Source organism: Littorina saxatilis, linkage group LG16, assembly GCF_037325665.1.
Source record: "Littorina saxatilis isolate snail1 linkage group LG16, US_GU_Lsax_2.0, whole genome shotgun sequence".
In the NCBI taxonomy this organism is placed as follows: domain Eukaryota; kingdom Metazoa; phylum Mollusca; class Gastropoda; order Littorinimorpha; family Littorinidae; genus Littorina; species Littorina saxatilis.
In genome coordinates, this window is record NC_090260.1 from 22,727,045 (window position 1) to 22,742,916 (window position 15,872).

Genomic DNA, 15,872 nt, shown 5'->3' on the forward strand with positions numbered 1-15,872 from the left:
CTACAGGGAGAGATCTATTGATCCTAGACGACAGCCTACTGTGTGTCGCTTTGAAATCACACCTGGTATTTTATTTTATTTGACGTTGACTGAAAGCCTACAATGGCGGCGATTGAACTGTTTTTCTCGGCGCTCTGTCCAACGTTAAGAAAAGGCATTTCTCTCTCTGACACTTCAAACCAATGACTGCTCAAATGGCAAATCCTTGTCAATCTTTTTTAGAATCGTGGTGAAAAGCAGTTGTGAAACGCTTTCACTGATCTTAGATCCAACATTGTGACGTACTCATAACGTGAACCAGCTGAAAACCAACAGGGAGACCGACTAGGCTTGTTTCTTGGCTCTGAAACACGTCAGCTTGAGAGAGAGAGAGAGAGAGAGAGAGAGAGAGAGAGAGAGAGAGAGAGAGAGAGAGAGAGAGAGAGAGAGAGAGAGAGAGGGAGAGAGAGAGACAGACAGACAGAGACACAGAGACAATGACAGAGAGAGAGAGAGAGAGAAAGAGAGAAAGAGAGAGAGAGAGAGAGAGAGAGAGAGGTGGGGGGGGGGGGCGGGGGTGCCTAGTTCTACTGACAGTGATATCGTCAGGTTGCTGTGACTTTGGAATAGTCTGGACTCAGACATGATTATTTTATAAGTCAAATGGTACACAGCGGGAAGAGCTAAAACTTCCTTTCACAGTAGTGTCGAGTTTACATATCATGTTTTCACTTGCGACTGACACGTTTTTGCTCGCCTTTGCAACATTTACTATATATTTGATTATTGGACACACACACACACACACACACACACACACACACACACACACACACACACACACACACACACACACACACACACACACACACAGGGGCGCGCGCAAACCACGTCACACACACACTCTCACACAGTGTGTGTGTTTGTGTGTGTGTGTGTGTGTGTGTGTGTGTGTGTTTGTGTGTGTGTGTGTGTGTGTGTGTGTTTGTGTGTGTGAGAGAGAGAGAGAGAGAGAGAGAGAGAGAGAGAGAGAGAGAGAGAGAGAGAGAGAGAGAGAGAGAGAGAGAGAGAGAGAGAGAGAGAGAGAGAGAGAGAGAGAGAGAGAGAGAGAGAGAGATTTGTATTTCGCTGGGGTATGCAGTGCCTTAGCGTTGCATTTCTACTTAATTCACATGTTATTTTCTACTGTGACTGACAATCTTTGCCTGACCCTTCCTTCATTTAGTACATTTGATTATTGCACGAACATTGCAACAACACAAAAAGCAATTAACCAATCAATCGATTGCTTGACTGAAGTACACAAACAATATATTCGTGAAGACAGCATAACAGCGCGAGAACATGTACCCGCTTGTCTGAGGAAACTTGGAAAAAAATCACACCAAAAAGGGTGAATAGGTAGAGAGAGACCTAGAGATCTCAGACGACAGCCCACTGTGTGGTTCTTTCAAACCACTCTTGGCACTTTATTACATACATGTTAAATGACGACGATGACGACGATTGAACTCTTTCTTTCTGCGCTCTGCTCACGCGGACCAAACGCCGCACACTCCGTCTCTGACACGTTACACCATTGACTCTGCTCAGATCGTGAGTCCTTGCCAACTTTTAGAGTCGTGCTGAAAAACATTTTTGAAAAGTTTTAAACATTTGTAGATCGAGCATTGAAATGTATTTAACATTTGTAAAGAGTAGGACACTGCAGTTTTTCTTTTGAGTGACTCGCTATACAATCAGTGTTCAATGACAGACTGTAAGGACCGATAATCCACGTCAAAGAATAGTTTGAAAATGATCATTCCTGAACTCGTCATTATCATTATTTTCATTGTGGGATGACGACCAAATCATGTACGGGTGAAAAGAGAGAGAGAGAGAGAGAGAGAGAGAGAGAGAGAGAGAGAGAGAGAGAGAGAGAGAGAGAGAGAGAGAGAGAGAGAGAGAGAGAGAGAGAGAGAGAGAGAAAAGACAGAGAGAGAGAGAGAGAGAGAGAGAGAGAGAGAGAGAGAGAGAAAAGATAGAGAGAGAGAGAAAGGAGGTTTTTGTGATTGTCAATTAGTAGAAACAATCACTAAGCCATGTCACAGTATCAGATGTACGTGATGTTTCAGGTCACACAAAAGCAGCACGATGGCACGTCAGCAGGGACCAGAGGACCAGGTGCCAACGTTGTCAGACAATGAGGTAAATTCCTCTCAGAAAACAACACCAAAACCTAATCTTTTAAAGTAACACATGTGGCTGTAGCTCAATAATTAATTCATTTTGGTCACTTGTACAAATAATCTCATAAACGTCCTTTAAAGTTGATAGAAGGAGGATTGGCTACAGTATTCGAACACAGAAAAAAATTGTTGGTACGATATTTTCGAGAAAAAGAATTCGTAGGCCTAAACATTATTCAACAAGGCCTTTGGCGTAATCGTCACCGGAAGTCAAGGGAACTCCCTACTTCCGCCACTACTGCCGCTATCAATTGACAAGTACAACATCACTATGTCGTCGCCATCGGTAAGTTTCAAAGGCCGTGCAATAACTTTTCGCCCCTAACTTAAGTCTATTTAGATTTGGGATCCAAAAGTGTTCTACATTATCAAGAAGAAGAAGAACTGGAAGCAATCTGTCGACATGAGAGTGACAGAGTGAGAGTCATTCATGTCACTACCGCAAAAACCGCCCCACTCGCATTTTCTGAGTTTGACGGTAAGAGTAAGCATACTCGTAGATCTTGATAATTATAAAGGGTAACAGCCTTCATGAACTTTGGAGCATAGGCTGTATGCCTCTTAGCTTCTTTTTGCTTTCGATGGGTTGCTTCTAGATCTGTCGTAATCCCTGTAGCACTACATCAATCATTCAATGTACTTGTGGACTTTTGCTCAGAACATGTAAACAGCATAAAGTACTCGGTTGGTTTTTAATTTTCTATTATTCCTTGGTCATCACTTGTTTGATGGATGATGCCCTCCTTCCCTCTTTGCTCCCTCTAGAATCATGTGCAAAGAATGTGACAGAAGAAGACTTTGACTGTCTAGCAGTCCTAACCTAAGTATTTCTCTCATAACCCCACCCATACCCCCAGGTGTGTTCTCATATACATTAGTTTGATGAGAAAATTTGCTAGTAAAAACTGGTTTGGCACTCACAGATGACAAAAAGAGTGGAGAGCTTACCAGATGTATTTCTACATGCTGAAGATACAACTAATTTATTATTGTTGATTTCAGACAAGCCGGAGTGATCATGAAACAGACTCACCTGCACCCCACAGAGGGAGAGGAAGGAGGAGAGGAAGGGGAGGGGGAAGAGGAGGTGGTCAGCCTCAAGAACAAGATCAGGTGTGTTTTCATGTCCATTACTTTGAGAACATTTGCTATTTTGGCTCTAATAGATGAGACTGAAGAGCTTACAATTAATTATATGAAAATTAGTTCTACATGCTGAAGATACAACTATTTTATTATTGTTGATTTCAGACAAGCCGGAGTGATCATGAAACAGACTCGCCTGCACCCCACAGAGGGAGAGGAAGGAGGAGAGGAAGGGGAGGGGGAAGAGGAGGTGGTCAGCCTCAAGAACAAGATCAGGTGTGTTTTCATGTCCATTAGTTTGAGAACATTTGCTATTTTGGCTCTAATAGATGAGACTGAAGAGCTTACAATTAATTATATGAAAATTAGTTCTACATGCTGAAGATACAACTATTTTATTATTGTTGATTTCAGACAAGCCGGAGTGATCATGAAACAGACTCGCCTGCACCCCACAGAGGGAGAGGGAGGAGGAGAGGAAGGGGAGGGGGAAGAGGAGGTGGTCAGCCTCAAGAACAAGATCAGGTGTGTTTTCATGTGTACATTACAGTGAAATCTGTGGTATCCATACTGGTCTTATCCAAATACCCTGTGATATACAACTGGGGAATTACCCAAATACGTATTACTTAGTCTGAATCTGACCTGTGGTATCCAACTACCTGTGGTATCCAACTCTTTTTGTCTGGGCCCCTTCGTTGTTGGATACCACAGGTTTCGCTATAGTTTGAGGAGAAAATGTGCTAGTTTGGCACACATAGATGAGAGAATTGGAGAAGTTACCATTAGATGTAAATTAGTTCTTCATGTTGAAGACACAAATGTTTTATTAATGCTGTTTTCAGACATGTTCCACAAGTAACGAAAGAGGAGGAGACAGGGGGAGAGGAAGGAGGAGAGGAGGACGAGGGGCGACAGCACAGCAGCGGGGCTCTTCAAGTGGCAGGGGGAGAGGTGGTCGAGGGAGGTGGGATGTGGCCGGCATCCCCACTGCGCAGCAGCACAGGAATAACTTGCAGGTGTGTTTTTAATTAATTTGACATTATTATGAGGAGATATGAATAGCAAAGTCTTTCGCATGTATACACAGATAATGATAACAGCACACATGTTTCATTTTAAAACATGTTTGTTGTCTTTACATTATTACAGACTCAGATCCAACAGCTGGATATTGCACAACTGCGACAACTGGCCCTCGACCTGGCTGTTGCACAACCAGGTCTTGTTTTTGACATGCTTGGTAAGTAACTTCTGCTTTATGGTGTTCTGATATAAGTTTGCTCTTGTCATTATTGTGGTATTTTGTGTGAGCTCTCTATGTAGTATTTTGTTTCTGCATTCTGCTGAAAGTATTTTTTCAATGGTTTTGTTGTTGTTGTATACAAAAAACAAAACAAAAAAAATATATTTACATCCATGGTGCATTATTGATTTTTTTTACTTTGACATTGGTAATCATAAAATATGTATCATAAATTAAGAAATAAAAATGCTTTCTGTTGAAAACAGCCGATCAGTCGTCTGTGCCAACACCTGCACCATCACCAGACCATGCAGCCTGGCCGGACTGGTGTGTGTGCCGACATTGTCGGCACATGCCCACACCTGCAGAACGGATCTGCTGCCAGCGCCGCACTCAGTGCATATCAAGAATGCCTGTACGTATGCCCATTTTTTATATAAAAAAGTATTTATTAAAAAAATATTTACATGAAAAAAAAGATAAACACAGTCATGGTCAGATTGTGTACTTGTGCAGGGTAATATAGTTGTATGTAATGATATACAGTGGAACCTGCTAGTACTCATACTATAGTGGACTCTATTATTGTGATTTTCCACTTATAATGAAGAGGGTTTTTTTCCCCCTTGGGTTCTCTCTGTTAGACAAAAATCTAAACTGTAATAGCAAATTTCTTTTAGTGAACGACTTTCCTCTTCCCTTGAAGTTCACATTGGTATGTAGTCCTTGGAGTCCAATTATTATTATTTATTTATTTTTGTATTTCTTATTTTTGTATTTGAAAAAAAATGAAATTTGGATATTTACAACGCGCTTTATCTTTGCTGTGTAGGAAACTAAAAGCGCGGCAAAGGTCGCACTTTACCAGGCGCCCCACTCAAGGCCCAACAGGGATTCGAACCCGGGTCAATGTGATGTGTTGTTACTTTGATGATTACAATTATTATTTCTTTTTTCTTTTGCAGGAGATGAACATCATTTTACATCCGTTCGTGCTACACCTGAGCAGGAGGCAGCGGGTGGACATTTTGGTGTTTGCGGAAGAGGGAGGCGAAGCCGCCTCCAATCGCCATGCTGCCTATCGCCAGTTTGTTTTCTGGCAGCATGGTCGTTTGGGGGCTGGTAACAGGAGGGCTATCCCTTCATGTTGTGTGTGGGCCATTCGGGATACTTACCCCAGTCCCAACAATGTTTATACAGGATACATTCCAGCGCGCTTGCAGTAGATGGGGTAATTGCTCTTGAATACCGACACACAACATGGAGGGATATTTTTCGTCTGTCTCTTCCTCAAGCACCAAAATGTCCTGAGGACTTGGACATGTTTGACTTTTAGTTTTCAAATTTTTAATTGCCTCTCTGTATGGTTGTAACAGCTGTTTGATTGTTTCCATGGGTTTTTGCACACATTACTTTTTGAGTGCAAGAAAAATATTACAGAAACATTTTGTCTTGAAAATGAGAATGTTATTTTGGTTGACTAGAAAATTATGTTAAAATGGTTTCTTCAGCTGAGCTGTTTGTTTTGTACAAGTTTGTGTTCATTTACTTTGTATGTACTAGTATGACTCCACAAGTTAATTTTAATAAATGTATATTTGACCAACAACAAAACAAGTTCATGTGCCAGCAGTGACACAATGTCATATCATGTAAATTATGCTGTCAGATTTTGAAATTGTGTAATTCTGAATACAGAATCTGAATCACTTCCACTTTTTGTAATGGGTTCAGAAAAAGAAACATGATGTTATTGTTTTTAAATTTATATCACACAACAAACACACAATAGTCTTTAGTCATTTTCAAAGTGGTGTACATCCCTTTATCTGCAGACAACAAACAGTTTCTGTCTTTGTTTTTTGTTTTTTTCTTTTCTTTCAGCAGACATACTGTTGCACAATTACCACACCACAACGCACTCATAAAAACAAATGAACAGACAGACAAATATCAAGTATCGTTACCACCATTATTCTCATATTGTTTCCAGGTAAACATGTACAAAAGCCAACTAAACAGATATGCTAAGTCACGCTTGCAGCCACACATAATAAGAATATACTAACACATGTTGTACAAACCCTCAGTCTCTCTCGCACACACATTAGTATCATGAATAAACAATTATTGTACACAAGCAATATTTTCAACTAAACAAGAAAAGAAAAAAAAAACATGATCACCATGTCACAACCACTCCCTCAGTCCCTGCATTGAGAGGTGGGTTGTCGCTGACATTCCTTTAATTATAATGGGAGGTACATTTTCAGCCGAACATTCCAACATGCTCAATTATAATATGTGTTGCAATGTGAGTTTCTTGTGCCTGCAGCCATTCTATGCCGCCTGAATCTAGCCTGTGAAGCAAAATGTAGTCTAAGGCAATTGATATCAATTTGAAGTGAAAATCATACAACACAGTCTCAACTAAAATGATACAGCTTTGGAAACTATTGATAAATGCTTTTCTTGCAAATTTAGTCTGCCAATGTATAATCACAAAGTTATTACTATTTTTCAAAGTTATTATTAAAATCATTATTCGCCAATGTATACAAGAGCCTCCCATCTATATTGGTGAAATAGCGCAATTTAGGGTCCATGATAAGGCAGCAGATTAAATTAAAAAACTAAACACAGCCATGCCATAGAACTATGCGGGTCTATGCATTTTTACTGGTTACCCACACATACAAACATTGCTGTCTTGAAAAGGGCCTTTCAAAAGTCCACTGGTGTCATATTGTTGTACCTCTCCACATGTCAAAAACAACTGTAACAGAACCGCAGACAAAAAGGGAGGTAATAATTATCCCACTTGACACTCTTTCCTTATGTTCTGCCTCCTTTTGGGCTACTACCAGCTCAACTGCTACCGTCATTCAGGTAAAACGAGATTTTTTCTGTGCAACAAGTTCACTAGTTGGAGGTGGGGAGGTTGCTGCCAGGTGTGTTGACAGTCTCCTTGGGTCCTCTTGTGCCAGAGGTTTTTTCCTGTGCAGTGGCAACGGGTCTTGTAGTCTCATCTCCATGATTCGCAGCTTCAGGGCTGGAATGTGGTGGTAGGTCTTTGGGACCTTCACAGGGAATACCGACCAGCGGCCGGTTTTCTTATTGAAGCATCTGTGATACCTATCAACATAGAACAAGAACAATTATGACTAAAATGCTTGACACTAACCCTTGTAATGGCCTTGAATGTCATAATATAACTAAACATGCCAAGGACATGATCATACATCTAGAACTTGAAGCCTGAATTTACATGTTTGGCCTGTGAAAAAAACAAACAACAAAAACATTGCATTGAGTGTGTTTCAATACATGTACTTACTTCTTTCTGCCATCCTTTGAAGTCGCCAAGGGTCGACCAGCATGAGTGTTGTGGTCCATGGCTGCCAACAGAATCCTGGCTTCATAAACCGGAGGTGTGTACGCAAACCTTTTGCCCGCATACATCAACAAATGTTGGTGAAACACCTCCAGGGGGCATGTGCTCCTGTATGTAAAAAGAAAGTATTATATATAATGGTAGAAGTGAACACGCTTATCATTAAATATTTTACAGTGATGTTCTGCTGATACTGTAGCGATAGGTTTTCTTGTTTATTTACCTCACTGTATGATATAAATCAACCCTGTTACAGCGAAATTCTTATATTCACTATAACAGAGTTCCACTGTATAATGTTGGCCAGCACACATCAGTATGAGCACTACAACTCCTGATTTTTACATCGAGTATTAGTAATTACAAAACCACACAAACAAGTTCATACTTGTTGCACCCACATAATCTCCTTTCATGCACACTGTAAACAGTTCCCTGATTTCTCCCTCAATAGTGAGTAATAATAATCTTCTAACCTGTTTGTGATGACCAACTCTGCTTTCTGGATCAGAGTCTGGTCTAAGACCACAGAGGCGAGCTGTTTCACTAGGGCACGGTCTTCCTGAGGATCAAGCCAGGCCCTCCCATCCTCCCTTTCCCCGCCCAGGTCTTCATGGTCGCAGCACCAGGCACCAGCATCCCAAGAATGTATGTTGCAAACATGTTGCAAAACTCCTCGCCACATACCCTGGAATGGAACAGACACATTCAGAAAACTATACATGCCTGATTTTTTTCAAACTATTGAAATTAGTGCATAATTGTGATTGACGTGCTATTATTATTTGTAAATGAAACCGTACAAATAACCAAACAAGACAATGACCAAACAGGTTACCATGAACTTTGTCTTGGTGTCAGCCTTCTGGCAGCAGAACCAAAAGTGGTTCACTATCGAAGGGATCCACTTTTGCAGCTTGCGACCTTTACTGCCTGCAGCAATCTAAGAAGAAAATGCAAATGTAAAATGTAAAGATACACACACAAACAAACCAAAGAAAACATGAGAAAACCAATAAAGCATTCACAATATTTCAAAATTGTATCAAACTATAACACAATTACAACATACGTACCTTGGCTAGCTTCTTGCCAATATTTTTGGCAACATGCCACACATCAAGGGAATGTTTTTTTCCGATCGCCTCTTTTTGACAAAACAAAGAACAAAATATATTCATTTGCAATATCAAATATTTGGTGCATACATTTTTAAAATGTTTGCTAAAATGACCAGCCCAAATTAAATGAAAAGGGCTTAGCAATGCACACATAATACAATGAACAACAGCTGCTAAAGAGACAATAATGGTGACACACTCTAAACTGTATCCCCAAAGTGGGCAAGAGGTATATTATCTTGAAATTAAGCATTCTAACTCACTGCACTGTCCATCCAGATGGGACTGATGTATGTATAGATAATAAATGTTGCATAATAAATTACCGCTAACATATAATTGACTGTTAATCACACACACACACACAAAGGGGGGAAAAGAGGAAACAGAACATACTCATATCTGCAGCTATTCCCACATGGGCATCAGTGACGACCTCATCAACAGTGGTGTCCACCCGTTCACCTTCAAGCACTACCTCATCCAGTGCCCTCTTAAATCCAACCCTTTCCATGTTCGTGGATTTTCGCTGTGTTTCCCGTTTGTCCACACACTGGACAGAGAGAATCTTTGTGGTCTCAGCCTCCATAAGAGTGTAGCTGCAGTACTGTGCGCAATGACCTATTTGAAAATTCAATGCACCATTAAAAAGTAACCATTTATGATGAAACCTGCAAACAATATTCTCTGACCGGACATCAAAATTGCAAGGCTTTTCTAAGCTCAGTTGTTTGTTAACATGGTTACGAGAACACAGGCAAGCCAATTACTCAAGCGCCTAGACTATATCATTCTACATGATGGTAAATAGCACATTCTAATATTCCAATGACTATGTAAAATTGGGGACATGGTATATATTGGGTCATTGAATAATGCAGGTCTGCAATAATCGTACTGACCTGGTGAATCATTGCGTCCATCTCCTGCACACACACACACACAAAAATGGAATGACATAACAAAATAAATGTTCAATAAAAAGTGCTCTGCCGTCACTTGACAACAGGAAGTCAATTTCAGTGGGTTACATGAAAATGTAACTTTTTCTTTCAGTCTATTTCTCAAAAGCAAGCACGCCTTGATACAATGTCCAAAATTGAATATTATGTCCTGCATCACATCATGTTTTGCTTTTGAGAAATAAAATAGAAAATATAAAGTTGATTTTAGACATTCATTTCAATATTATTGTGGGGTTGGGGGGGTGGGGGGTGGGGTTGGGTTAAGTCTACAGCATTGGATACATTATATTTCTGAAATGGCACAACAGTGACAAAGGGGTCAAACATAAATCACAAAAGAACAACAAACACTCACCCAGAACAACCAAATTTTGCTCTGCCAATGAGTCGAAGATGGCTCGTTGGTGGTCCTTCCATGTGTCCTTCACAGCCTTTATGATAAATGGAAAACAAAGTTATATATCTATATTCTTGTGAGTTGGGACAGTCACTGAGGGACACACAAAGCAAGAATTTTGCCTCACAGACTAGACTATGTCAACTGTTCTAGACAACAACAAAAAATGCCATACTTGTTACAAAACATCTGAATACATAACGAGAATGGGTTGCTTTTAGTTTCTAAACATCATTTGTAACTAGGGTGGCCGGTTGGTTCTGTGGTGAACACGATTCCCCAGGGATACAGCAACCCGGGTTCAAATCCCCGTTGGGCCGTGAGTAGGGCGCCTGTATAGTGCAACCTTTGCCGCGCTTTGAGTTTGCTAGAGATAAAGATAGAGATCAATAATAATAATAATAATAATAATGGACATTTATATAGCGCGTTTCTAGACAATCTACTCATAGCGCTTTACAATATTTAAACAGGTAAAAACAAACATGCATAGATATTAACACAAACTGGCAGGCAAACATAAACAACACAACTATCAATATCCAAATTCCATTTTCTTTCCATTTTATACACACACATTATAAATTATTTTTTAACTGTTTTTTAATTACCTGCACCACATAATGTTTCTGGACAGCCTGGTGGAAGGTAGCACCAGGAAAGGGCAGGTTCAGCACCTTCGCCCACAACGCCAGCTTGGCATAATTATTTCCACTTAGGAGGATACATGTGCTGACTAGAAAATCACCACAGTGAATTTTGTTGGGCAGGGTGGGCTGGGCACACCATGTGTGGCTCACATGGCCTTTCACACATTCCTGAAATTCACAGATCAGATTTGAAAAAAACAAAAATGCAAATGACTTTATAAAAATTCAATGTGTCACTGTCAGTAGGATTACTAGGAACATATACATGTACAAACATAATGAGTTGATGAAGCCTAAGTGCATTCTGAAATCTGAACCATCATGCCACATTTAGTGCTGTTAGACTTAGTAGTGTCCAAGATAAATTCAACATTTTAGTTTTTAACGAATGAACGGCCAGACGGACAGATGAACCAGGTGAGTACATAGACTGACTTTTGCTTCGCATGTGAGTAAAAAATAAAATGTTCTCACCCATCTGAGGTACAGTGCTGAGCCTGTGAAGCCCTCCTTCACGGCAGGAACATGCTCACACCCAGCAGTGGAGCATTTCCTGATGCTCACAGCAGCCAGTGCCTTTAGTTGGTGGACAAATGCTAGGCACAGTGTGCTGTTGCAAATGTCCTGGCACTGGTCTGCTGTGGCTATCCTGGTGATGCCTGGTCCTAACTCCACCTCCTCCGCAGTGTCAGCATCACCTGTCTCTTCGTCCTCCTGCTGGCCGTACGCCACCTCCTCAAAGGCCACCTCGTCTGCCTCCTTGGCATACTTTTCATCCCTGACACATAGGAATAAATAAAAAATAATAATAACATTCAGTGTGCAATACAGTCTGATGTAGATTAGACTTCCCTAGAAGAATGAAACCATTTTAATCATTTTACAACATAAATGTATAAATTCATGTATACATTACATACAAATGAAATAGATTAGAATTTGTTTTATTCTTACAAAAGCAACACATTAATAAGAAATGCAAAACATACACATCCATGGTGAGAAAAAAACTGGCGTCTTGAGATTCCAGCTCGATATCATCGACATCAAAGTCGCTGTCATCACCATCTAAATCACCATCACAGGTTAAATCACTGAATTCAACAGTGATGCTGCACAAGAGAGACATTGAAAACAAAGTTAGCATCACTCAAAATAATAATGTAAGTTGTCAACTGACAAACAAGAAAAAATGTGCCTGCAGTGCCAATCTATAATACTACTACATGTATCTCCGAAAACATAAAAAATCATCAAATGACCTTTATTATCAGAATATTCTCATTGTTTGTGTGTGTGTCTTGTTTTTCATCATTATTATTTTCACATGGTTCTTTACAAATTAGCTTTTTTAATAATACTACACTTACTTGAGAGGGTTGACAAAGGAGCGGTCAATGTTCTGCCTGTAAACATAAAAATGGTAATTATAATGTATTAAAACATGCAAACAAGAACTAGATGTACTGGGTAAATCAAAACACCCCTCAACAGTATCCAGTTTCTGTTGACATTACATTTCATTATCTTGAAAAAACAAGAAGTAATAATTGGTATAACTAAACCAGCAACCAACTCAACAATCAACAATAGTAGACACTAATGACTGCCGTCATTGTAAACTGAGGTAACCGGCTGGTGTTGATCTCTGGCCGACAGTTTGCCAACTCAACTCAAATGCAGATAACAAACAATGACAAGCTTACCGTTTTGACCTCATCCCTTTCCCTTCTTTGGCAGGCTGATCAGTCCTATAATTGAAAAAAAAAGTTATTTATAAATATGATTTGACTATTTAACACACCTTGAATCAATCGATAATGTGAACCCACTGGCACTTGTGGAGACGATTTAAAGTTTAGCATTTAGAACTTTGTAAATAGATAGCGGTTTTTGATTTAAACAAGACAGTTATTTGTGCAAGGGAGACAATATACAACCGGTGTAACCAGCCAACCAAAATCAACACTGCACCATGTTCAGTAAATGCACTCACTTTTCAATCTCAAGTTCTGGCTCCTCCTCGAATGGCTCCACACCTGATAAAGGTGTACTGAAAAATGTCAAACAATCAACTCTGACCATCACCTGATTAAAATGTGTTTAAATGCATGAAACTAGCAAACTGACAAACTGAACAAAATCTGAAACCAATCTTCCCAACATTTCTTTTTTAAGTTTTTGTGAACCCCATTTACTGTCAATAAACGGTCTATGAGTATGAGTATCAATTTACAAAGTACATATATATATTTACCACGGCTTGGACGAACTAGGGACAGAGGAGAGGTCGGGGGTGGTGCTGACTTTCGCTTGCTGCAGGAGCTGCCCTGGGGTGGAAGTTTTCTGCGGAGGCTGTTTAGCAAAGTCTGGTCTCTGCACAGCTCTGTTGAATAAGAACAAAAACAAAATCCATGCACTTTGAAATAAATTCGGTTCCTACATTCACTACACCCAGCTGAGCAAATTGGTAAATGTATCAGAGCTCTGTGTAAAGCTGACTTTCACAATGTATCAATTGACACTGACCTGCTTTCAATATCCCAAGTAGAACATCCTGGTTGAGGGTCAGTCAATGCGGCCTCTTGAATCTGTTGATAGCTAAAAGTAAAACATAAAAATAAGTCAGAAGTCAATACAGCGCTAATTGACTGAAAAAAAAAAATGAAACGAATGTTCATCTATAATTATCAGTTTACAAAATACATTTACCACGGCTTGGACGAACTAGGGACAGAGGAGAGGTCGGGGGTGGTGCTGACTTTTGCTTGCTGCAGGAGCTGCCCTGGGGTGGAAGTTTTCTGCGGAGGCTGTTTAGCAAAGTCTGGTCTCTGCACAGCTCTGTTGAATAAGAACAAAAACAAAATCCATGCACTTTGAAATAAATTCGGTTCCTACATTCACTACACCCAGCTGAGCAAATTGGTAAATGTACATCAGAGCTCTGTGTGAAGCTGACTTTCACAATGTATCAATTGACACTGACCTGCTTTCAATATCCCAAGTAGAACATCCTGGTTGAGGGTCAGTCAATGCGGCCTCTTGAGTTCGTTCGTACCTAAAACAGAAAAAGAAGTACAGTAGTCAAGAAAGCACTGATTGACTGGAAACAACACTTTGGTTTTGAAACGAATGTTCGTCACACTGTCACTGTAAATTATTATTTGAAAACATGGTACTCAAAGAGAAAACAAAACAAGCAAATGACAAGAACAAAGGAGGAATTTGAATTGAATTTAAACGATACTTACGCGTCCATGAGGATTCTAGAAAGTTCCGTGTCTGCTTTTGATCTGTTGTGAGGTTTCAACAAATGAGGTGTCTTGGCAAACACCTGTCCTCGGAGGGCCCCCCATCGTTCGAATTGGCTGGTCAAACAAACTTTCAATTTCTCCCTCAGCTTTTTCTTTTTTTTCTTGGCCGAAGCCGTGCTTGCAACTCTGGCAACAGGCACAGCAGGTGGTGTAGGAGGCAAACATACTTTTGGAGGCATAGATCGAAGACGATCTTTCACATCTTGAGAAGCCATCTTTGTTTGTAGGGGAAATCCGTTTCCGGTAAATGTTCTAAACATAGAATCGCCTCGCTATACACTGTCACGTGACTGTTCTAAAAATATCACGGCGAAGGGTATGGGTTTATTTCGAAACTATCTTCAATTATTGATTTCTGACAAACTACAAAGATTTGAATAGCCCCAGTTGGTAGAACACCTAATTTTTATACGCTGCAACAGCTGAAAAAGCCTTAAACCTATGGGTTGAGCTCAATGGGAGTCTTTAAAGCCAAACCAAGCCGAAAATTCAACGTCCCCATTCCGCGGATAGATCTCTTTAAATCAAGTTTAGCTTATTCTGGCAGCGTTTTGTGGAATTCTCTCCCGGAATCAGTTCGAGTCCCAACAAGTCTCAATACTTTCAAAAAACACCTCTCATTACATTTAATGTCAAATTACGAAAAGTCACAGTGATGGAAGACTTCGTTCTGATTATTTTCATATTGATCATATTTGTCCATAAAGCATCAGTGTTTCATAACGCAAGAATGACATGTATACCCTACAACGTGTATATAGTCATGTGAATAGTTTTTCTGCCTTGCTTATATATATATGTATTCAAGATTAGAATAGTCCCTCTCTGGGCGAGGGCTGGTTGAAAAGAAGCTCGTTTATATTGCTTATGCCACAACCCTCGTAAAATAAAATTTGATTTGATTTGATTTGATTTGATCTCTCTCTCTCTCTCTCTCTCTCTCTCTCTCTCTCTCTCTCTCTCTCTCTCTCTCTCTCTCTCTCTCTCTTCCTCTCTCTCTCTCTCTCTCTCTCTCTCTCTCTCTCTCTCTCTCTCTCTCTCTCTCTCTCTCTCTCTTTCTCATTTTCTGTAATTTTCTTTTCATGCCTTCACTATTCTATTCATCAACTGTCTAAAGTTATCGACAGAATGTCCATAATACTGCTGATATATAGTATTTTTGCTATTTGTTTTTTTTCTTTCGTGTGTGTGGTTGTTTTGTTTTTCTCACTCACGTAATAGAATGACAGACTCGACAGTTTAAGTCCTTTAGGATGACAGAGAGACTTAATGTATTTATTTCGCTTCACGCGACTTCCCTTTCTGTCTCTTTGTGTTGGAGAGTGTGTGGGTGAGAGATACAACCTCACACCGGAAAGCCCTCGTGGTACCTCCACACACTAAGTGTTACCGAAGCTGTTTATATTTTAACGTTTAAAATAAACAATCCGTGATCATACACAAGTCCTTGGTGTCCCTGCCACCCCCTTCTCCCCCCCCCCCCCCCTCT

The 15,872-nt window shown here is 40.1% G+C and overlaps 3 protein-coding genes across 3 annotated transcripts in view; 1 reads left to right on the forward strand and 2 right to left on the reverse strand.

The window, feature by feature from the left end:
* The window catches only part of LOC138950612 (coagulation factor V-like), a 391,727-nt gene that overhangs the window by 320,965 nt on the left and 54,890 nt on the right, over window positions 1–15,872 (reverse strand). The window lies entirely within an intron of this gene.
* On the forward strand, window positions 3,712–6,285 carry LOC138950597 (uncharacterized). The gene is made up of 5 exons (XM_070322299.1): window positions 3,712–3,821; window positions 4,142–4,315; window positions 4,449–4,539; window positions 4,809–4,957; window positions 5,508–6,285. The coding sequence occupies exons 1-5, from the start codon at window positions 3,727–3,729 to the stop codon at window positions 5,512–5,514; spliced, it is 516 nt and encodes a 171-aa protein (XP_070178400.1). The 5' UTR covers window positions 3,712–3,726; the 3' UTR covers window positions 5,515–6,285.
* Window positions 6,496–14,838, reverse strand: LOC138950596 (uncharacterized). The gene is made up of 19 exons (XM_070322298.1): window positions 14,321–14,838; window positions 14,056–14,127; window positions 13,782–13,910; window positions 13,599–13,670; window positions 13,327–13,455; window positions 13,066–13,122; window positions 12,776–12,820; window positions 12,440–12,475; window positions 12,059–12,181; window positions 11,544–11,847; window positions 11,031–11,237; window positions 10,378–10,453; window positions 9,960–9,983; window positions 9,454–9,678; window positions 9,013–9,083; window positions 8,775–8,879; window positions 8,413–8,624; window positions 7,880–8,044; window positions 6,496–7,677 (listed from the first exon to the last, which is right to left on the reverse strand). The coding sequence occupies exons 1-19, from the start codon at window positions 14,641–14,643 to the stop codon at window positions 7,428–7,430; spliced, it is 2,625 nt and encodes an 874-aa protein (XP_070178399.1). The 5' UTR covers window positions 14,644–14,838; the 3' UTR covers window positions 6,496–7,427.